Raw genomic sequence first — 22,052 nt, 5'->3', positions numbered from 1 at the left:
TTCCCAGGGGCCGAGTCACGCGGCGAGCCCCTGCCTCTGCAGCGGCGCTCCGGCGACTTTGGCAAACACTCGCCGCCATCCCTGGGCGCCGAGCTGAAGCCGTTCGGTCCTGGAGCTAAGCCTGCCAGCGTCACAGAAGAGCCCCACCCACCATCGGAGCCTCCGGCCATGGCGCGCCCGCCTGAGGGCTCACCCGAGAAGACAGAGTCGCCTCCAGAAAGGTGGAGAACTGGAAGCCAGACTCGTAGGCTTCTGCACAGTGCTCAGAACATTATTACTGACAAATCATTAAGAGAAAGTCACAAAGTCGGAGTAAAAAAACAAACAAACATAAAACCAAGGCACTAATAATAATACATATATAATAATTATTGAGGTAGAACGAAAGTGCAAAATCAATATGCACATTAATGTGTTGTGTCTGTAGCGATGAGTTCAGCTCCTCCCTCTCTCTACCCAGCATGCCGAGGAGGGATGAGCTAGTGGACCCTGCTGAGAGGGCCAAAGCTAATTGGCTGCGGCTCTTCAACAAGGTCCGCCTCCAGCTGCAGGAGGTGAGTGAAAGGGACCATGAAATGTTCACAGAGTGGCACCAACCTTGCCTGGCCTGCTGCCTGTTTGCAGTGATTTGCTTCGTAATGAATCCGGTTTGGCGAAGTTGGCCGTTGGCGGTGTCTGGCGGGAGTGTCGCTGCCTTGTCTCAGTCCTGCTGAGGACAACCCATCCGCACTTGGTCATTTTTGGCCTGCTAGCTGTACACAACTTCATTCCTTCGCTTGTCTGTTTATTTATTTGCTTCGATTCTCTTATTATCTCTGTCGTTGTTTGAAATCATTTGTTATTGCATCAACTCTTTTCTAAAAATGATTTTCTGTTTTTATTTTCTATTTTTGTCATTCTTTTTTGTGTTCATCTTCCACCCCATTTGTTGTTTTTTTTGTGTTTTTTACTTTTCAGTTTTGTCATATTGCCATAGCGATTTTCACGCTCTCTCTCATGACTGGGCAAAGCTGGACGATCTGTCACAAAGGTGGGTGTGTCTTTGTGCTGGCTGAGCTAACCAGCCTCGCTGAATCGCAGTTATGGGTAAATTGTGATCATAGACAAAGATAATGTCAGACCACGAATCCGGTTTCATTATGTGCAAGTGCTGCCTGTGACGTCAATGAGATCATTCAGACGCACATCTCCTGGCCCAAGCCTGGCCTTTTCCTCTAATAGGGAGAATACCCAGCACAATGACTGTGGCTTTCATGTGGTAGTGAATGAGAAGTATAACACTGTCTAGCAGACAGAGGCGGCAGTAACTGACATGCTTGTGAGGCTGACCCCGTGTCTGTGCTGTCTGTAGGCCCGGGGAGAGACTCCAGGACTGGCATCGCTATTCCTCCAAGCAGGGTGAGTGAAACACAGGAACAAATCAGCAGCCCACTAAGCCGGCACAGCGTTAAAAACTGACACGGTGCATGGAAGCTTTTGCAGTTGACCCCAATTTGTGTGATGTCCTCAGACATAAATATAACCACAGAAACATAAGAACATAACGGAGATGATAAAGACTGTATGTATTTAGTAATTACGAACAGCTCCTTGTTTTTCGGCTCACATGGGCTTTGCCTCTGTGCCGTCACCCAGGCCCGGAGGAGCTCTCTACAGCATCGACAGCATGCCGGATCTACGCAAGCGGAAGGCCATCCCGCTGGTTCGAGATCTGGTGAGTCAGATTTTATGGTGGCCCGCGGCCTCACTCAGTCTGAGGGACTCCAGGAAAAGCACCGCTCTGAGCGGAGCTGCATCAGAGGACTGGTGCATTTGTGTTAGTCCCTGGCTGTTTGTATGGTACATGGTCCAGTTTCTGCTCATTGCCTCTCAAACTTCTTCTGACCTACTTTCTAAGCTTGGTGCATCCTGAGATCCTGCTTTGTTCTTGATTCTGCAGTTATTTTAGCATTTAAAACTCAGGCACCTTTTCCTGTGGCTCCAGCTTTATGGGGCGTGTAGTTGCTTGTATGGAGTGTGTGTGTGTGTGTGTGTGTGTGTGTGTGTGTGTGTGTGTGTGTGTGTGTGTGTGTACACTTCTATATTAGTTGCTTCTAGTCTCCTTCTGTAACTGACTACATGAGATTTTAAAGACAGAAAATATTTTATGGTCTAGACCTTGTTGGGATGTGCACCCATTTTTTGTGATTTCATCAGTTCTTCTTGCCTGTGTGTCCACCAGCTAGGCACCCAGAGCTAGGCACCCAGAGCTAGGCACCCAGAGCGGTCCCCTTTAACAGTGCTGACATATGATATACGGCTCTGACCCCCCCCCCCCCCCCCCCCCCCCCATAAAAAAGAGACCATTGCTAAATAATCAGTTTCTCTTGTTTTACTATTCATTGGTATGTGCTGGAGTAAAATTTATGTTTTTTTCCGTAAATTATTGGCATTTCTCCCAAATTCCAAAATTAAATATTGTCATTTAGAGCATTTATTTGCAGAAAATGACAAATGGTCAGGAAACTCTGACTCTTGTACAACTATAGGTTACTTGTATCGTCTGACTAGTACTCTCACAGATTACTTTTCTTTATTTTCTGAGGTTTCCCCAAAAAAACGCTGAGTGTCTTTGCCACTTTTCCTCTTGCTCATGACTTACTGTGAAATTAAAGATGACAAAAGCTGACTAATAAAAACTGCTCTCACTTTAATCAAACACTAATGCCATTTATCATAAAATTTAAATAAATTAAGTAAATTAAAACTACTACTCTACATGTTCATGTGCATCACTAAAAGGACTTACACTTTACAGAGACTTTACATGGGATTTCTAACAAATATAACGACATATAAAAACATTAATGTTAGTTGAATATGCCCATGATTACTGTTGGACGCTGCATGAATGTGTGGCTAATTACCTTTCCAGGTAACTTAACATCAGTAGTGATGGTTGAATGAAGCAGCATTCTCCAAATGTCTCCAAATGGCTGTTTCCACTTCGTACAATTACTGACGTTTTAGTAAAATAATATTTATTTCCGAAACTAATGTCTACGGCCTTGCAATATACACTGGAATGGAAAGACTCACATACAGGTAAAGAGGAAATCTGGGAGTGGTTTAATTTTTTTACAGAGCAGCATTTTATTCAGTTCACCACAGAATCAAGGACATCAACTGATTACTGTAAACAGCGTCATCCACTAAGAACATTTGATCTCTAATGACTCTCCTGTTGCGATAACCTCGTTTTCCTGCCAAATCTGACTAAACTCATCACAATTTCAGACTAAGCAACTGGTTTTCTGACTCAAGCCGAATGCTTACTCGAATTTAAAGAATGCTGACTCACGCAGAGCACCTTTGACTCTCACTGAGCGCTCACATTTGAAGCAGATTTCTCCAGACTCCAAATTATTCCCAACAAAAACACTTCACCAGGCTCTGCTCTCAGATCAAAAAACCTGTTGAGGAGAGAGAACATTAGCATACCACCCTAAAGAGTCTAGCGGTTTTCCCATTTCAAATCCATCTTTAATTCTGCTTCCACGTGCGTACACAAAAGCTCAGAGCTGCACCTGAAAGGAAGTTCATCTGGGAGACTGTCCTTCCTAATTGCCTCTTCCTCTCCTCCTCCTCTCTTTCTCTTCTTTACGCTCTTCTCCATCTCCGCCTTCTCCTTCATCACACTCTCACCTACCTGTCAAAACTTGTCTTTCATTTTAAATCCAGCAGTCTGTGCGACTTTCTCATACTGGCCATTTGAGTCCTCGAATGTTATTTGAAAGGCCAGTTCTTAAAGGTCTATTTATTACATCACATTGATTTTCCATAAGAGGGTTTTGGGGTGTTGAATTTCGTTCCGGTTCTTTATAATAATGCACATTTTTGTGTTCCCTTCTTCTTTGCCCCGACACCCCATCTTCACCAGGCAATGGTGAGTTCAAGGTTTTTAGTTACGTAATGGGAATGATTAAAGTGGGATGTGCCTCCAGTTAGGAAAATGAACATATTTCATATGCATGTGAAAAGTACTTGGATCTTTGGTTAGAATGTTTTTGCTTTCTGCTTCAGTCCCTGGTCCAGAACTCTCGCAAGGCTGGAATCACCTCAGCAATGGCCTCGAGCACTCTCAACAATGAAGAGCTGGTATACTCACACATTCTTTTTCATTCTCTTTCTTTAACACTTTTTCTTTCACTGTCCCCTTTTCCTGTAGCTCAATCGCTCTCGCTTGGCCTCTTTTTACCTCCTTGTCTTACCCAGTCTGGTATGTTGTTTTGCATCCGCAGAAGACTCACGTGTATAAGAAGACGCTCCAAGCTCTCGTCTACCCCATCTCATGTACCACACCCCACAATTTTGAGGTGTGGACAGCCACCACGCCCACCTACTGCTACGAGTGTGAGGGGCTGCTGTGGGGCATCGCCCGGCAGGGCATGCGCTGCACCGAGTGTGGGGTCAAATGTCACGAGAAGTGCCAGGATCTCCTCAACGCTGACTGTTTGCAGAGTAAGGTCTCACTTACTGGGGGGAAGAGTCAGCAAAACTCTTTGGCTTTCATGTCATTTTGCCTGTGCTCTAATTAAGCTGTCTTCGATCTAATAACCGAGTGAACGTACGCACCTGGTCTCATTTATACAGAACCTCCACACACTGCTGCTAATGACAGATTTATTTATCCCTTTCTGCAGTGGAGAGCTGACTTGGCTTTCATCATCTCTCATCACTAATATAATAACGAGCAGTAAGATCCAGTCGAGTTGTGACGAAATTCTCGTTCATGTTATGCCCATGTCTCCCACGTTCCTGCTGGGCAGGAGCGGCGGAGAAGAGCTCCAAGCACGGCGCGGAGGACCGCACGCAGAACATCATCATGGTGCTGAAGGACCGTATGAAGATCCGCGAGCGCAACAAGCCGGAGATCTTCGAGCTCATCCAGGATGTGTTTGGCGTGCCCAAAACCACCCACGTCACGCAGATGAAGCAGGTCAAACAGAGCGTCCTGGACGGCACATCCAAGTGGTCGGCCAAGATCAGCATCACAGGTCGGTGGGCAGCCCACCGTACCCATGAAGCTGTCACCTACACCCTTGAAAACGCCAGCACTCGTGGCTAATCCCTTCGTCCTAGATTAACCATTCATCACCATTCACCGTGTGGACCTCTGTGTCCTAGAGCATAAAACAAATAGTGAAAAACTTTCCACAGGTCTTCGGATTTTGCAGTCAGATTTTCACTTGGCTTTGCTGTGCTATAACAAGCAATTATAATGTAAGATAGAGAAAATAAAGCTGTGCTCTTTACTCTCTTTGCAGTCCTGTGTGCTCAAGGCCTTCAGGCAAAGGACAAAACTGGCTCCAGTGACCCCTACGTCACAGTGCAGGTGGGAAAGACCAAGAAAAGGACCAAGACCATTTACGGAAACCTCAATCCAGTCTGGGACGAGTCCTTCAATTTGTAAGTGCCGTCTTCTGCTGAAAACGCAGCGTAGTTTGACCTCATTTCAATTGTAAATGCAGTACAAAAAGGTTCGGTAGTAGAAAGCTCGGCGGATCAGACAGAGTCTGATCTCTTCCTCCAGCGAGTGTCACAACTCTTCGGATCGGATTAAGGTGCGAGTGTGGGACGAGGACGATGACATCAAGTCACGTGTGAAGCAGAAATTCAAGCGGGAGTCGGACGACTTCTTGGGGCAGACCATCATCGAAGTGCGCACGCTGAGCGGCGAGATGGACGTGTGGTACAACCTGGGTGAGCCAAGATCTCTCTGCTCACTGGTTTGTAGCAAGACACATACAATAGGACCGCAGAGCTGATAATGTTAGGAAATAACCGGGGTCACAGGAGATGAATGGTAGAGATTTCCTCTAGTCGTGCAGCTATGATGTGAAGGGGTTATAAATGTTTTGAAAAGAGACGTGTTTCTTTGTGACAGGCACGATAATGCACTCACCACACACCGCTTAACAGCTAAATGATGCTGCACGTACCATTTTACAGTAGAACTGCTTTCCACCTTTTAGTTATATATTTATGGAAACTGGACACTCGGGGTGTAATAACACTCTCTTAGCAATCATAAAAGCGCGCACACACACCATGCAATTATGAAAAGGTCCACTGGCTGCCTGCTGACTCTCTCGTTCCTTTCGCTCCCTTGGCCTGCTCTCTGTTCAGACAAGCGCACAGACAAGTCCGCTGTGTCGGGGGCCATTCGCATGCACATCAGTGTGGAGATCAAAGGGGAGGAGACCGTAGCGCCGTACCACGTCCAGTACACCTGCCTGCACGAGGCCAGTCCGCCACTGTACTCAAATGGACTCTGACCATAATGACGACGCAAAGTGGTCTACTTAGTAAACTAAACAATAGGGCTTTGTTTGTGTGTTGGTTTTGTTTTGACATTAAGCCTGCATATGTAAACGAATTGACAGGAGTAGTGCTAACTCATGAACGCGGCATGTAGCGCTGAAGGGACTTCGTCGTACCCTTTTGGTAAACGGTATCTCTTTCAACGCACAGAACCTCTTTCACTACGTGACGGACCTCCAGAACAACGGCGTGGTGAAGATCCCAGACGCCAAGGGTGATGATGCTTGGAAGGTCTACTTCGAAGAGACGCCACAGGAGATCGTGGACGAGTTCGCCATGCGCTACGGAGTGGAATCCATTTACCAAGCCATGACGTGAGCCGGAACCTGAAGCGTTATTTTCTAAATCCGCCGATTTCATCATCTCAGTGAAAAGGCTCACAGTGCTTTGCCTTGTTTTTTTGCACTAGACACTTTGCATGCCTGTCATCCAAGTACATGTGTCCCGGCGTGCCGGCAGTGATGAGCACCCTACTGGCTAACATCAATGCCTACTACGCCCACACCACCCAGGCCACCAACAACGTCTCTGCCTCAGACCGCTTCGCTGCCTCCAACTTTGGGGTGGGTGCCTCGTACACAGTTTCTGACTCATTATGGAAAAACATATTTTCTCATAGAAATCTGAGCAGTGCAGTAATGATGGTGCTATATCTTCTAATTTCAAATGACCATTTTGGGTTGTGCTACATACAGAAAGAGCGCTTTGTCAAGCTTCTGGACCAACTCCACAACTCCCTGAGGATTGACCTCTCAATGTATAGGGTACTGTTATTTTCTCATCTTTGTTCTCTCGCGCTCTCTCTCTCTCTCTCTGTTTTCGACTCAGTTTCAGTGTGTCTTATGCTTCCTTTCTCTAACACTTTGGGCTTTACTTTAAGGGCCTTCATGTAACCCCAGCAAACGGATTAGTGTCTAGTTCTCCGAGTTACTTGCAGGCAAGAAATGTCTCTGTGCTGTTTGCCTGCAGAGCCAACATTACAAAAGGACCAGGCACACTGTAGAGATTTTACTCTGGAAAAAGAAATGAGCAATGGGGGAAAAAAACCTCTGGTCTATCTCCTAAGATCCAGCTCTCTGAATCTCATACAGAATATATTACGTTTCTTTCTCTCTGGATGTTAAGTTTCTGTTTTTGCTGTCGCAGAACAATTTCCCAGCCAGCAGTCCAGAGAGGCTTCAGGACCTGAAGTCTACAGTGGACCTACTGACCAGTATCACTTTCTTCAGGATGAAGGTAACCCACTCTCTGACACACAGCACCCTGATACAGCTCAATCTGAAAGCCTTAGAAACCTCCGTTTACCAAAGTGCCCATCTGGGTGAACCACACCCATGTGCTTTGGCAGGTCCAAGAGCTGCAGAGTCCCCCTCGTGCCAGCCAGGTGGTGAAGGACTGCGTGAAGGCCTGCCTCAACTCCACCTATGAGTATATCTTTAACAACTGCCATGAGCTCTACAGTCGAGAGTACCAGTCCGACCCGGTGAGTCACTGCTCTGCAGCCCAGCAGCCAGGCCTGCCCAGGGCCCTGCTGGGCCATCAGAGTGCAGGGTTCAGCTCCCCATCAGTGCTGCAGCTAGTTCACAGCTTCCTCTCATGCGTAATTAGCACAGTAGGATCTTGCGGAACTCCGTCATGAATAGTAAATGCTAGATTCCCTTTGAATTAAGTGGATGACCCCAAGGCTTCTGCTGTGTTTTTGCGGACGCTTCTTTGTGAGATTTGTTTTTTAATTTTGCTCTTTCCTCATGGCAACTGGCGGAATTTTGCTTGTGGCTCATCTCCGGCTGTAATGATTGTTGCTATTGTTTCTTTACACAGTCAAAGAAAGGTGAGGTTCCTCCTGAAGAACAGGGTCCCAGCATCAAGAACCTGGACTTCTGGTCCAAACTGATCACCCTCATCGTGTCCATCATAGAGGAGGACAAGAACTCATACACCCCTTGCCTTAACCAGTGAGTTCACGGCTCCAAAGCTCCACTAAGACTCAGTCTAACCGAGCTCCACGACCCCATGACAAGACATAATAACATGCCATTCCAGCGCAGGTCTGAGAATGAGTTGCATTTTCACGCCCTCCCAGATTTCCCCAGGAGCTGAACGTTGGGAAGATCAGTGCGGAGGTCATGTGGAACCTGTTTGCCCAGGACATGAAGTACGCCATGGAGGGTGAGTGTGACGTGCAGTGTGCTGACATCGCATCTCCATCAGTTCTGTTCACATCAGTCTACATGACAGTAGGGCGATTTATTCAGTACCAGCTGTAGGCGCTAAATGAATCAACTGTTATGGGTATTATCCTGCATGTCACAGCGATGTGACAGCGTTTTAAAGAATGTGAGCTGAGTGGATTGTGGGTAGATACTTGGAAAAAAAAAACAACTTGCTTTGTTGGTTAGCTCACTGGCTGCATTTAGGACAAAGTTAATGTGAAACTGTGCTGATGATTCATCGCCCCTTGCCTTTGCGGTCTCCGTGACCATCTGGTCTGTAATGAGCTTCTATTGTCTTCACCGCTCCCATTCTCAGAGCACGAAAAGAACCGCCTCTGTAAGAGTGCTGACTACATGAACCTGCACTTCAAAGTGAAGTGGCTCTACAATGAGTACTGCAAAGACCTGCCCTTCTTCAAGAGCCGAGTGCCGGAGTACCCGGCGTGAGTGCTTGCTGCTCCCTTTGTCGCTCCAACGCGCGCACACACACATTCTCAACACCCGTTTGCACGCGCATACGTGTAAGTGTAGAGGGCGGTGGTCCTCAGCGCAGTACCAGGCCTTTATGTTGACCTGCAGGTGGTTCGAGCCATTCGTCATCCAGTGGCTGGACGAGAATGAGGAAGTGTCTCGAGACTTCCTGCATGGAGCTCTGGAAAGAGACAAAAAGGATGGAGTATGTGATTATTGATCATCACCGAACCCCCCCCCCCCCTCCCCCCTTCCCCCATTTATATATAAGTTTAGTAAATCTTTAACATTTGAGCCACTTTGGAAGTTGAGTCTCATTTAGTGTCTGAATGAGGCACAGAGCTCCAGGTTACTGCAGTACGTGTCATAGTCCTTGATGAATGGGTACCCAGCCTCCCCAGCTCATCTGCCAGCCAGAGAGCTCCTCACTCGTTTGGTTTTCACCCGTGTTCCCTATCCAGAGTCACCATCACCACACCGCAGCCCAATTCCTCCAAGACAAGAGGCATCGCACCTGCTGGTGTGTGGTCGCAAATAGAACCCTCCCCACCTCCCTGCGTTCCCATCCGCGTCTCCGCGGCCTTTCTGCGTGAAAAACGCACAGGGCTTTTCTCAGAGTCTCCTGCTCACGCTTCTTTCATCCGCCCCTGCAGTACCAGCAGACTTCGGAGCACGCTCTCTTCTCCTGCTCGGTGGTGGACGTCTTCTCTCAGCTCAACCAGAGCTTCGAGATCATCAAAAAGCTGGAGTGTCCTGACCCACAGATCGTAGGCCACTACATGAAGAGATTTGCCAAGGTAAACACCAGCAGCTCCAGACTTGAGTCGCTGTCCTCTAAATTTGCAGTATGATGAAATGTTTTACTACCTGATATCATCTGATAAAAGCTAACGGCTAAGTGCTAAGCCATGTGCGTTGTTTAGTAGTAGGTAGCATTAGCTTAGTGGAAGCACATCAGAATAATGTTTTTTCTGCCTTTTCTGTGCAGACAATTAGCAATGTCCTGCTGTCCTACGCTGACATCATTTCCCGGGACTTCCCCAACCACTGCACCAAGGAGAAAGTGGTAAATGTCTGAAACCCCTTTATGATTTTGTTCATCTCCTTCATCATTTATGTTTTTTCTTACCGTAACATTTTCCTTTCTACCAATTACAGAATGCCAAAGATGGGGCTATAAAGGTATTTTCTGAATGAGTTCGAATGAGTTTGAACCTTTCTGGAGTGTTTCAAAGTTCATTTTGTCGAGCCATAAATTGTCTAAACTGCTGATTGTCTGTCTGGTTGTTTTTTCCATTGACGCTTAACTGATCACCTTCCAGTGGTGTTTTCCGTTTGGATGTGTAACGTTTGCCTTCCGTGGGCTTTTCCACAGCCGTGTATCCTGATTAACAACATCCAGCAGCTCCGCGTCCAGCTGGAGAAAATGTTTGAGGCCATGGGAGGCAAAGATGTGAGTCAACATCAGAACCTGATGAGGAGTCTTGAGCCATGCCACATGGACAGGAAGCAGACATTGTTCTCTGAAACTGTGATCCGTGTGAGGTTGGTTTCAGCAAGGTTCTCGTGTGTTCCAGCTGAACGTCGAGGCCAGTGACATTCTGAAAGAGCTGCAGGTGAAGCTCAACAACGTGCTGGATGACCTGGCAAGGATCTTTGCCACGAGGTGAGCCGGGCAGCTAATGTGGGAACTCCACCTGCTGGGTGGGATTCTCGATATTAGCAGTCCAGTAAAATCTGACCAAATCTGACTGTGCCATTGAGTAGCTGTTTTTTGCTCTTTGCGAGTGCTGGGCTCATGTCTGCTTGGCCTGGCTGCTTTGACATGGGCTTCCTCCCTGGCCGCCTTGTGCAGCTTCCAGCCCAACATAGAGGAGAACGTGAAGCAGATGGGAGACATCCTGAGCCAGGTGAAGGGCACAGGCAATGTGCCGGCCAGCGCCTGCAGCAGTGTGGCCCAGGACGCCGACAACGTCCTGCAGCCCATCATGGACTTTTTGGACAGCAAGTATGTTTCCTCTCTGAAAGGCCTTTCTGCTGACGTGGTTCCTCCTTCACCCTCTGCTTGGGGTGCCAAACTTCACTGCCCTAACACACCTAATTTAGCTCACTAAAGTATTTCCAACCAGCTTTTAAATCGGTATAAAAATTGCTGCACGGACGTTTACAGTTGCATAGTGAGATCTGCTTCTTCATTACCAATCCCCAGATGAGATGCTTTAATAAACATCGGCTTGGGATCCATTTGTCATGTGCTCTGTTGTCTTTCCTCCCCTTTCACTCAGCCTGTCCCTGTTTGCTAAGATCTGCGAGAAGACGGTGCTGAAGCGCGTGCTAAAGGAACTGTGGAAGCTCGTCATGAACACCATGGAGAAGACCATCGTCCTGCCTCCACTCACTGACCAAACGGTGAGAGCTTATTCCACTTATTTGTCCAGTCTGAAAAACTGCTGCAGTTTCCTAGGATCAAAAGCTCGGAGTACACTAATTGTTGACGTTTGCCGGACAAGAGCTTACATGAGCTCCTAACTGTTACTGAACATCGTGTACTGTTTTCTTGTTTGGGTCCTGAAGATGTTTACAGCTGAAGATCTTTGGGTTCATAATGTGTCCATGGCCAGTAGATGCGCCAGTAATGGTCCCCCTTGAGTTATTTCTTATTTATGTTCCCGGCTCCCTGACCCAAATACTCACAAGCAAATAAGTCCATTCTTTCCCGCACTTAATCAGTGAGGGCCAGTGGGTTGCACCATCACCATCCTACAACCCACTCAGAAGGCTGCTCTTTGCTCTCAGATGGGCTTTTGTCCAGTGACGTTTAAAGATCATGTATTTATGACTGTGAGATCAGAGACCAGCCTGACGTTTTATTTGTCTTTAGACATTTGTTCCTGTTTGTGTTATTTTTGTTTGTTTGTTTGTTTGTATGTTTGTTTTTGACAAAAGAGCCCCATGTCGTTAATACAAACCCCCAGTCTTTGGGATGGTTGTCCAGCACAGCCCTGCCCGCTTTTCCATTGCCAAGCACGGCACTGATAAAAGCTAACGGCTAAGTTCTAAGCCACGTGATGCGTCCCTTCTTGCTGGTGTTGATGTCGGACGAACGTTTTAATGTTAATACTGATTGGATGTGGGGCTCTTTGCATTTTCACTGACCCTTCTCTCTGGTTATTATTACATTCTCGCTCGCACCCCCCCCCCGCACCCCCTCCTCCTCCTCCTCCTCCTCTTCCTCCTCCTCCTCCTCCTCAGATGATAGTAAGTACGGCAGTTCTCCTGTCTGTGCGTCTGTCTGTCCTGCGGTCCGTCGGTGCCGAGTGCTCCGTCCCCTCCACTTCTCCTGCTCCGTGTGTCTGCAGAGTGCTCCCCCCTCTCCTCATCCGCCGCAAGCCCTCATCTCTTCATCGTGTCTCCGTCTCTCTCTCTCCATCTTTCACCTGCTCTCTCCACCTCCGCCCAACCGACTCTTCTCCCGTCTGCCTTCCTTTTGTGGCTGAGGCGGCTGCAGCATGGTGCATTCCTGATCGACTTGGAAAAGGCCTTTCTGAACGAATCACTCCGTCTGGTGTGTCCGCCCCCCCCCCACTACACCTTTCTCTTTTACATTTTCCCTCTCTAGAAGTGGCACTCTCTCTTTCTCTCTTCCACTCTCTCGCCTGTCTGTCCCCTGCCCCGCTTGGCAGGTTTCCAGTTCAGGCACCTTCGCTGGTGGCTTTGTGGTTTGGTCAGTATTTGGTGCCAGCCTCGCCCACTCGCACGTCTTCTAACTCCTTTCTCTCTCCTGTGTCGGTCTGCTGCTTGTGTCTCAACTCTCAGTTCTGACCTTCTGGTCTGCTCTCTGCAGACTCTGTTCTGTCAGTCTGTCATGGTATTTGGTTTTTGGGTGTGTTCTTGAAGTGCTAAATGTTACATTGGCAGTTCTAATTCAGGCCAGGCTCCAAGTAACCTAAACCTTATCTGTCTGAGCTATTTTATTTGTTTTATTCGACCATTCCTATAAAGTTAAAACATTTAGTCAAATGAAGATGTTTGTGCTGGTTTTTTTTCCCTCACATTTTGCCTTATGCTTTAGTTTTTGTCCACCCAAGCATGTTGTTTTTCTCTCAAAATACATTTATTTTATAATTTTTTTTTTTTATTGAACACTTTTTACCAGCTTTGTTCTACACATTAGCCACTTTTTTCTTGTTTTGCTAAAAAAATGTATTTGTTTATTTTGATAAAACATTATTAGCTATTTCCACCTGCATGATAGGTTGTCAGCAATATCCATTCTCCTCTCGGCCAGAGATGGTGTGAAATCAAGCCGGTCTTAACCGTAGCTACAGCAACCCTGTCATGGCCGCGGTCTCAAACTGCAGACCCATTCATTTCTCCACTATTCCTGCTTCTCGGCCTGACGCCTGTCGTTATGTACATTTCGTTATGACGTTATATTCTTGGCCTATCAGTCTGCTACACTCCCTGTCGGTCAGCCAGTGTGAGGAAGGTCAAAGCTCTTCTGGAGTTAACAGTACTGTCCTCTTTTCACAGGGCAGGGTGAAGCTTGCTTGTCACAGTGATGTAAGGACTCAAACACCTCTAGTCCAATGTGTCCTGTCTCTCTTTCTATCTCTAAATGTCTTCTGTTCTCTCTGTCCCACGGGTCCCCCTGTCTCCACCCAGTCTAACGGGAGCACTCGTTTAGGTTTCCCTTAGCGCTCACACACACACACACACACACACACACACACATACGCTGAGTAAATGACACAAGGCTTCAGACTCTAATTAGTGTTCAGACCCTTTAGGCTAGATGAGAACCTGCATGCTTCATCAGTAGTTTGTTTTGAGCCGTGAAGAATGCGTTCACAGCCCACGGTGCCGCAGGAATTGTTTTTTTTTTTGTTTTGCTTTAAGGTTCAACGAATACAGGGCCATTTTCTTTTGTATGCAGTGCGCCTTAATGTGCCTCTATGACTAAGTGTGTTTTAGTCAATGTTACAAGCTGTACCTGTATGGACATTGACACATTGCTAAGGTACACAGCCCTTTTTCACTTAGTGATATATCCTTACTAGAGTATCGTCCCGTCCAAGATACTAGATATATCACCATAGTGTTGTCACAGGCTGTGGACCGAGTGGGTTCTATAGTCCTTTTTCACTCTCTCTTTGTACAGTTCTGTCAGTTGTGTCTTTCGTACATAGCTAGTATACTGTCTTACGTTGCATTCTGTAAATGATGTGTGTGTGTGTGTGTGTGTGTGTGTGTGTACACGCACACTGCTGGGTTGAAGTCGAGTAGATGTATGTATGTGTTTTAGTTTGTCTGTGTGTATTTGTGTGCAACATCAACTGTCTGACCTCTGTCATGTGGCATTTCTGTCATATGCTCTGTTCATCTCTGGAACTTCACCAACACTGCCTCTCTCCTCTCTCCTCTCCCCTCTCTCCTCTCCCCTCTCTCCTCTCCCCTCTCTCCCCTCTCTACTCTCTCTCCTCTCCCCTCTCTCCTCTCCCCTCTCTCCTCTCCCCTCTCTCCTCTCTCCCCTCTCTCCTCTCCCCTCTCTCTCCTCTCCCCTCTCTCTCCTCTCCCCTCTCTCCTCTCCCCTCTCTCCTCTCCCCTCTCTCCTCTCCCCTCTCTCTCCTCTCCCCTCTCTCCTCTCCCCTCTCTCCTCTCCCCTCTCTCCTCTCCCCTCTCCCCTCTCCCCTCTCTCTCCTCTCTCCTCTCCCCTCTCCCCTCTCTCCTCTCTCTCCTCTCTCCTCTCGTTCTGTCTTTTGTGTTGTCATCCAACTTACAGGGCACGCAGCTCATCTTCAATGCAGCCAAAGAGCTTGGCCAGCTGTCCAAGCTGAAGGTGAGTGAGTATTGACACACATGTTGGTTGATTGGGGTAAATGTCCATCCGGTGGTACCCAAGCCCCAGAATCCTCTTCCCCACACAGGAGCACATGGTTCGAGAGGAGGCCAAGGCTTTGTCACCCAAGCAGTGTGCAGTCATCGAGCTGGCCCTGGACACCATCAAGGTAAGAGCTAATATATCACCGAAAACCCAACCACCGAGCAAACCGGGAAATACCAGCTCTGTCCACGTCATTCACTGCACACTCCAGCGTTTCCCATTAATAATTACGATGTGTCTTTGCCTCTGTTCTGTCAGCTGTCCACATGTATATGAGCCATCTTAATGGACATGGCCACAGTAGTGATGCCTTGTGTTGCAGCAATATTTCCACGCGGGCGGCGTGGGCCTGAAGAAGACCTTCTTGGAGAAGAGTCCTGATCTGCAGTCCCTCCACTATGCCCTCTCCCTCTACACACAAGCCACAGACAAGCTCATCAAGACCTTTGTCCAGTCTCAGAACGCTCAGGGTACGCTTGCGTCCAGTTCCTTTCTGTTTCTTGCACTTTTGGAAACGGAGTCTTTTGCCTTGTCTCAGCCTTTCTGACGGAGAATTCCTTTCTGCCGACATTATGTGGGTTAAGCAATTTTAAATAGCAGTCCTGCTCCGGTGATTCTTTTTCTTCTCTGTCTTCTGTTTGTCAGACACACACACACACTTGCTGAGGACTGTTTTAGCTGTATGCTTCTCGCGCTCTTTCTCTAACTTTCTCGTATTCTTCCTGTGTTCCTTCTCTGTTATTGTAGTTGCTCTCATTCTGTGGGAATCGTGACACAGTTTGGCTCTCGCTGCCTCTAGCACAGGAGCCATTTTAATGAATGATTACTTGAAATTTAATTACAATAAATGTCACTCCTCTAGCTGAGCGTTTAAACACATTTGAAAGCAACGGCCCTTAAGCTGTGTGTGTGTGTGTGTGTGTGTGTGTGTGTGTGTGTGTGTGTACCAAGTACAGCTCATTTGACTGTTAAAGACTAATTATGTCTGTATTACACTCTGATATCCAAAATATTTGTTAACATGCATGTTGAACTGTTTATTCTCTCTCTCTCTCTCTCTCTCTCTCTCTCTCCTCACGTTTCTCTTTCCCCACTGGTTCCCTTTGCGCTTCATCTATGCCTGTCTTTAATGCTCTCCCTCCTATCCCCCGACCCCTGACCCCTGACCTCCTCACCCTCTCTCTCCACCAGTACATGGAGGGAAGGGGGTGAGGTTCACCCACAGTGAGGATGTGTACCCCGAGAAGGGTACGTCTACCACGGGCCTAGCGGCCTGCCCCACCCAAAACCATATCCCCCCCCCCCCCCCCCCCCAAAAAAAAATCAGGTCATGCACATCCCATTTAAGTGGACCAATCGCATGCCCTGCAAGCAGCCATATCCTCCCACAGAGGAGGCCGCAATCAGTGCAACTGTCTTGCATGTACGAGGTCTTGGGACTGACTTGCTCTATGTGCACATACATTGGATGGACATGTACATTGGCACTACAGGAAAAGAAAGCCCAAATGGTGTGGGTGCGCGTGGGTGTGGGTGCGCGTGGGTGTGCGTGCGTGTGGGTGTATGTGCGTGTGTGTGTGCGTGCGCATGCGTGTATGTGCGCGTGGGTGTGTGAGCGTGCGCGTGGGTGTGTTATGCAGTATGACGAGCAGTATGACAGAAGAACTTGCACAAAGCTGAAGCGATGCTGTGACTTCTCCATGGTGTGTGTGTGTGTGTGTGTGTGTGTGTGTGTGTGTGTTACTGCTTCTGCACTGCATGGTGCATGTTTGTGTGCGTGTCGGTCTGTGTGTTGACGGCACAAGTGACGAGCAAGCCAACGGAGACAGCAAGCGAGCGAGTTGAGTGAGAGAGTCTTCTGGCAGAAAGTTTTTTCTGTGCTTATCTGAGAGAACACTGAACTGCACATTTTGTCCCTGACTGGGTCTTTGGAGCAAAACTTTCATTTGTCTGATTACTTATTTATATATTTATGCATTTATTTATTTACTGGCTGAATTTAATGAATGTCAGTGCTGGGTGCCCCACCCGTCTTCTCCCTTCACACAGCCACATGTGCACCGCGTGTGACAGTGTGCACTCAGCCAATTAGAAGGGGCCCCTGAGGTCAGGTGATGCTCTCTGTCAGTATCCATCTGCATTCTGGGACTCCTGATTGGGCCTTGAGGAACTTTAGGTCCCCATCACTACCAGGTTTCAGGTTTTAGAGCACTCGGTCGAACCCTTCCGTGGCTTACTCGGCCACACGTGCCCGTGACTCGCCAGGGAGCCGTTAGCTGCCCAGATCGAGCTGACTTTGGTTTCTCCTGTTCGTTGTTGCTTTCTGGCCAGCGTTGCTTTCCTGTCAGTCAAAGTGTCCGCTGCACAGATCCGGAGGAGAGCAGCCACAGCTGTGGCGAAAGCGTCCCCGCTACAGCGGGCTTCAGTCAGATGCACGTCACGTCCCGCATCTCACGTCCTGCGTTATGTGACTTTGGTGTCTCGTTCATTGGCTGTGTGGGGGCGGAGATTTACCTTTTCATTTAGTATTGCGCTTTGAGAAACAGAAAACAAAAAAGACCTCAATAGTGCAGTTCTTCGGTTCCTCTCAGTCATAGTGTTCAGCATTTTTCTTTATAGAGGTTTGCTGAATGGGGTACTGCTGAGTAGCAGAGTCTGTTGCTATTTTGAGCTTAATTGGCCTAATGCAGAATGGAGAAGAGCTTCTGAGAGAGCTACGCTGTGAGGGATAACTGACTAACCGCAGAGCGTGGAGGGCAGCTGTGAGCATCGCCCGATTAAACACAGCACACTCAGACGAGCCATCATGGGGAAAAAGACTGTCATCAGCCACTTTCACAGTCTCTCACACACACGCATACCTAGGGGAACAAAGTAAGGTACTGCTGTTTTGAAGGATTAAATGAAGAATTGTAGCTTTTTTGATTACAGGTAAAAACATGCAGGACAATATAAGGAGAAGCAGCGTGTCTTGGGGTGTGTGGGTGTGTGCGTGCAAGCACTTAAATATGTGTAAACGTGTGTGATGATTTCAATTTACTCATGCATGCATAGATGTATGGATCCAATAGTGTCCATAGGCAGAAAGAGTTGAACAGCCTTGCTGCCCCCTGCTGGACAAATTGAGTCAGCACCTCTTTGCATGCCACCTTCCCCCTGCTGTTCTGACATCAGTAGCATGGCGCGCACGGCCCAGGGCCTGTGTCAGTCTCTCTCACGCATACATCCTGATAGAGGAGTGGCAGCCACTGCACACCAGTCACTTACCTGACGCCCCAAGACTTTTTGCATGACGTGAGAACTCGGCGGATTGACGAACAAACACGTCCCTGGCTCATCCTGGCATGGCGGGACCCCCTCTATCAGGATGTCTGCCCGAGCCACCCCGCTGTGGCATCTAGCACCGTCTGCACAAAGGCCATGGAAATTCTGCAGACGGAGAGGGAGCGAACACTGCCTGGCACGCCCTGGCCTGCTTCTGGGCCAATGGAAGGAGGCTGTGCGTGAAGCCCCACCCCTTCCTGCATGCTGGAGACCTGCAGTCTCCTCCCTCCTTGGTTCCAGACCCACCCCTCTCCCCACACCTGAGAGCAAGTGAATATCCATGGCATGTGTGCCGATCAGACAACGCAAATCTCAAGACTAATGTGAACTTACCGTAAGGCCTAGTGTGGTTCTTTCTTACCTTGGGAGAGTCTGATCTGAGCTTAATTGAGTGGAATATTTATGAATTGTCGGCCAGTCTGTCTGTATGCTCAGCCGATTCCTCCTGTTTCACATAGAAACCTATTTAACTGGGGAGGTTTGGGGTCAGCTACATTGCTACGTACTAGATTACAAATGATGGCAGTGCCTTCCGGAGCTTGTAATTGGTTCACAATGTTTCACAGGCTTTCTGAAGAGAACAATGTAGGTATTTTTGAGTTATAACCTCCTTTAAAACGGGGTTGATGGATGTACTGTGTGGTTTAGCTGCTAAGGAAGTGAACAACACTGAACCTCTATTCCGCATTCCTGCGTCCTGGCTAGCAACATTTAACTCTGCAACAGTTTACTATTATATATTATATATATGCTCAAAATGTTAATAGTCCACCGGTGAAAAATGGTACGTAAGGTTTTTATGTCTGTGTGTTCTGACTAGAATGTGAAATGTGAGGTGGGAGCTGTGTTACCAGTGTGAACTCATCTCCGTCATGGGCAGCCATTATAGGAGCTACACAGTGGAGCATATTATAGCTTGTTGTATAATGAAGGCCATGAGGCTGGTGTGTGACCGCTGTCCTCTCCTCAGGCTCTGGGGTGGATGACGCGGTGGGAGAAGTGTCTATCCATGTGGAGATCTTCACTCACCCCAACACCGGCGAACACAAGGTCACCGTGAAGGGTCAGTGGCAGTGATGATGGTTGTGGTCTTCTTGTTTTGTTTTTTTTTTGTTGTTGTTTTTTTGTTCTGTTCTGGCCACTGTGATGAAAACCTTAGGCTGTGTCTTGGGGTTAAAATGGTTCTCCACAGTGGTCGCTGCCAACGACCTGCGCTGGCAGACTTCAGGAATATTCCGGCCCTTCGTGGAGGTCTACATCATCGGCCCCCACCTGAGCGACAAGAAGCGCAAGTATGCCACCAAATCCAAGAACAACAGCTGGGCTCCCAAATACAACGAAACCTTCACCTTGTGAGTACTGCCTGCGCTCATGGTTTCAGCCCCAGTGCATGCTCCTCCGTCTGACGTGTTCGCCCCTGTGTGTCGTCCAGCACGCTGAGTAACGAGGCAGGGCCGGAGTGCTACGAGCTGCAGGTGTGTGTGAAGGACTACTGCTTCGCGCGGGAGGACCGCACGGTGGGCGTGGCCGTGCTGCAGCTGCGCGAGGTGGCCGCGCGAGGCAGCGTGGCATGCTGGCTGCCCCTGGCCAAGCGTGTGCACATGGACGAGACGGGCCTGACTGTGCTGCGAATCCTCTCGCAGCGCAACAATGACGATGTGGCCAAGGAGTTCGTCAAGCTCAAGTCGGACCAGCGCTCGGCCGAGGAGGGGCGAGGGAGTTAGGCCCCCCCCCCCGCCGGGGCCGCTAAGCGCTGGCCGACTTCGCCTGGCACCATTTTCTCCGAGTGTTTGTGCGGACACTCAAAGCGCAGGCACACACCAACGCACACGCACACACACCACACAGATCTGTTTATACTGGATCACCTATACAAGGACCAAAAATAAACTGATCTGTTGGTCGGTATCTTGGGCACTGCCATAACCTGCCATTTAGGGCTTGCCTGACGAGCACAGTTTGGCACCTAAAATGATACAGGCACAAATCCTTGTATCTCTTAATACTTGATGTTTGTGATGTCCTTGATTTTTAGAGTAAATATTATATAACAAAACCTCATTGTTCAAAGAATATTTAAAGAATAACATATTTATGTAGTCATTCGTACATATGAGAAAATATTAATATTGCAAATATTCTATCAAACAGTATAAAGAAAAGATAATACCCTCTTACTGAAAGACATGGGAGTAAAGCGTGGGGGCAGGTTCTGTTTGGAAAGGGCGAGAGATGCGAGTGTGTGAATGAAAGCAGGGCTGAATCAATGATTGGTCTCCACCATCTCTGTCCCACCCCACGTCCCTGGTGTCCACTGAAGATGTCAAAGGCTCCGCGGAGAGCCTTTCCCGAGGTTGCCTTGTCTGGGCTGGTTCCCCCCCCTGCCCAAGGGTGTGTTCCATGTCAGGGAGGGGCGTTTTCCCGCACGTGCCCAGTGAGACATCCTTCTCCAGTGTAAGGGATACTGTGTAAACTGGGCCCTTTTTTTTTTCTTTTCTTTTTTAATGTAAACCTACAGATCAAGCACAAGACTACTAATAATCGGTGGTTTGGACCAAATGCTTTCCTCCAGAACAAGCAACTATATTTCTGTTCCAAACATTCCTTCACAGCCCACATGTATTGATATGGTTTGGGAGACGAGGCATTGGCTGGTAGCTCTCACCTCGTTAGTTTAGCACTCAGATGTGCTATCTAGGCATGTTTGTTACACATAAGAACCATCTCCGTTCTATATGCAATTCTGTGTGCTAATATAAATAACAATAATTGAAAGCTAGTGGCATTACAGGGATGGTTCCAGAAGTCTAACTTGCATAATGCTGACTGACCCCTGCTACCTTTAGTTTATTATTAGCATTGTTGGCACATTGTTAGGTGGAAGTTCTCCTGTATGCTTGCCATCAGCCCTCCCCTCCAGAATCTGGCTAGTCTCAGATCAGCTGCCGTGTGGGCGCGCGTGTGTGGGCGCGTGTGTGTGTGTGTGCTGTTGGTAGAAGGCACTGATGCAGGTGGGAAAAGCCAAACACACTGCTGCTCTTGATGGATTCCGGCGCCTGTTGGGGAATGTCAGCGGTGGCATCCGGATAGGACCTCAGACCAGTTACTGACCCGTTCAGATCACTGTCCCACCCTTTCCAGTGTACAGTAGCATCCCAGCTACTGCATGTTCATTTTGCTGGGTGAAAAATTCTCCCCTTACATGTCGCTGCAGCCACAACAACAGAAATAAATGGAAAGTATCATTCCAGTGCTGTTGCCATAGTAACGCCACACCATTTTCCCACCTGTATCCCCACTAGCAGGGAAACACCAAGCCAACGCAGCCTGCTCAGCGTGTTCACCCTACCAGACCAATGCACGCCTGCACGGCTGTAACTCTCCCATTTCACAGGCGCTGACCAACTCCAGGTCTAAATGTACCCAGGACAGCCTCTGTCATTCTGAGAGCACAGTGCGGCTTACAGAAAGTGGCTGCTCCTAGCTGCTTCAGACTCCATCAACTCCCACGAGCAGTGCTCCCACTGTTACGCCTGCCAACGTGAAAGATCTCAGCAAGCTGTTCCCCCGTCTATCTGACACGCACCCCTAAACATCTCCGAGTACATCTGTGCCATTTGCAAATTTCTCAGAGGAACCTTCTAAGTGCTGTCAATACACTGAAGCACAAGCATTTTTGGGGCACTAAACATTTTGGAGGTGTGATAATCCATTGCCCAAAATGTCCTTTGGCTAAAACCATAGTGCCGCGCGCCCTTGTCTGATTTTTCTATGCATCAAAGTTTAGCTCGAATTGA

At 48.2% G+C, this 22,052-nt stretch overlaps 1 protein-coding gene across 7 annotated transcripts in view; it reads left to right on the top strand.

Annotated features, from left to right (window-relative positions):
* Positions 1–19,999, top strand: part of unc13a (unc-13 homolog A (C. elegans)) — a 33,723-nt gene extending 13,724 nt beyond the window's left edge. For 2 of the 7 annotated variants that reach the window (XM_035523345.1, XM_035523340.1), the window contains 36 exons: positions 1–221; positions 461–554; positions 1,352–1,398; positions 1,636–1,714; positions 3,920–3,925; positions 4,063–4,137; positions 4,281–4,500; positions 4,809–5,036; positions 5,307–5,448; positions 5,573–5,742; positions 6,169–6,284; positions 6,514–6,677; positions 6,773–6,926; positions 7,059–7,127; positions 7,510–7,599; positions 7,712–7,846; positions 8,185–8,318; positions 8,447–8,532; positions 8,893–9,019; positions 9,156–9,252; positions 9,701–9,844; positions 10,036–10,113; positions 10,206–10,229; positions 10,423–10,500; positions 10,625–10,713; positions 10,903–11,055; positions 11,333–11,456; positions 12,300–12,305; positions 13,581–13,610; positions 14,830–14,886; positions 14,975–15,055; positions 15,254–15,401; positions 16,123–16,179; positions 19,226–19,318; positions 19,448–19,607; positions 19,688–19,999. The exon at positions 1–221 is cut by the window's left edge and continues 517 nt beyond it. In XM_035523345.1, the coding sequence (XP_035379238.1) occupies positions 1–221; positions 461–554; positions 1,352–1,398; positions 1,636–1,714; positions 3,920–3,925; positions 4,063–4,137; positions 4,281–4,500; positions 4,809–5,036; positions 5,307–5,448; positions 5,573–5,742; positions 6,169–6,284; positions 6,514–6,677; positions 6,773–6,926; positions 7,059–7,127; positions 7,510–7,599; positions 7,712–7,846; positions 8,185–8,318; positions 8,447–8,532; positions 8,893–9,019; positions 9,156–9,252; positions 9,701–9,844; positions 10,036–10,113; positions 10,206–10,229; positions 10,423–10,500; positions 10,625–10,713; positions 10,903–11,055; positions 11,333–11,456; positions 12,300–12,305; positions 13,581–13,610; positions 14,830–14,886; positions 14,975–15,055; positions 15,254–15,401; positions 16,123–16,179; positions 19,226–19,318; positions 19,448–19,607; positions 19,688–19,979 (4,068 nt within the window). In that variant the 3' untranslated portion in view covers positions 19,980–19,999. Of the gene's footprint in view, positions 222–460; positions 555–1,351; positions 1,399–1,635; positions 1,715–3,919; positions 3,926–4,062; positions 4,138–4,280; positions 4,501–4,808; positions 5,037–5,306; positions 5,449–5,572; positions 5,743–6,168; positions 6,285–6,513; positions 6,678–6,772; positions 6,927–7,058; positions 7,128–7,509; positions 7,600–7,711; positions 7,847–8,184; positions 8,319–8,446; positions 8,533–8,892; positions 9,020–9,155; positions 9,253–9,700; positions 9,845–10,035; positions 10,114–10,205; positions 10,230–10,422; positions 10,501–10,624; positions 10,714–10,835; positions 11,056–11,332; positions 11,457–12,299; positions 12,306–13,580; positions 13,611–14,829; positions 14,887–14,974; positions 15,056–15,253; positions 15,402–16,122; positions 16,180–19,225; positions 19,319–19,447; positions 19,608–19,687 lie in introns of those variants that run through there. The other 5 variants (XM_035523347.1, XM_035523341.1, XM_035523342.1 and 2 more) reach the window with 4 other exon arrangements.
* Positions 20,000–22,052: the final 2,053 nt, after the last annotated feature.

Source organism: Electrophorus electricus, chromosome 26 (genome assembly GCF_013358815.1).
Source record: "Electrophorus electricus isolate fEleEle1 chromosome 26, fEleEle1.pri, whole genome shotgun sequence".
NCBI classification, from domain to species: Eukaryota; Metazoa; Chordata; class Actinopteri; order Gymnotiformes; family Gymnotidae; genus Electrophorus; species Electrophorus electricus.
Note: the sequence above shows the minus strand (reverse complement) of the source record. Positions and strands in the feature narration are given on the sequence as shown.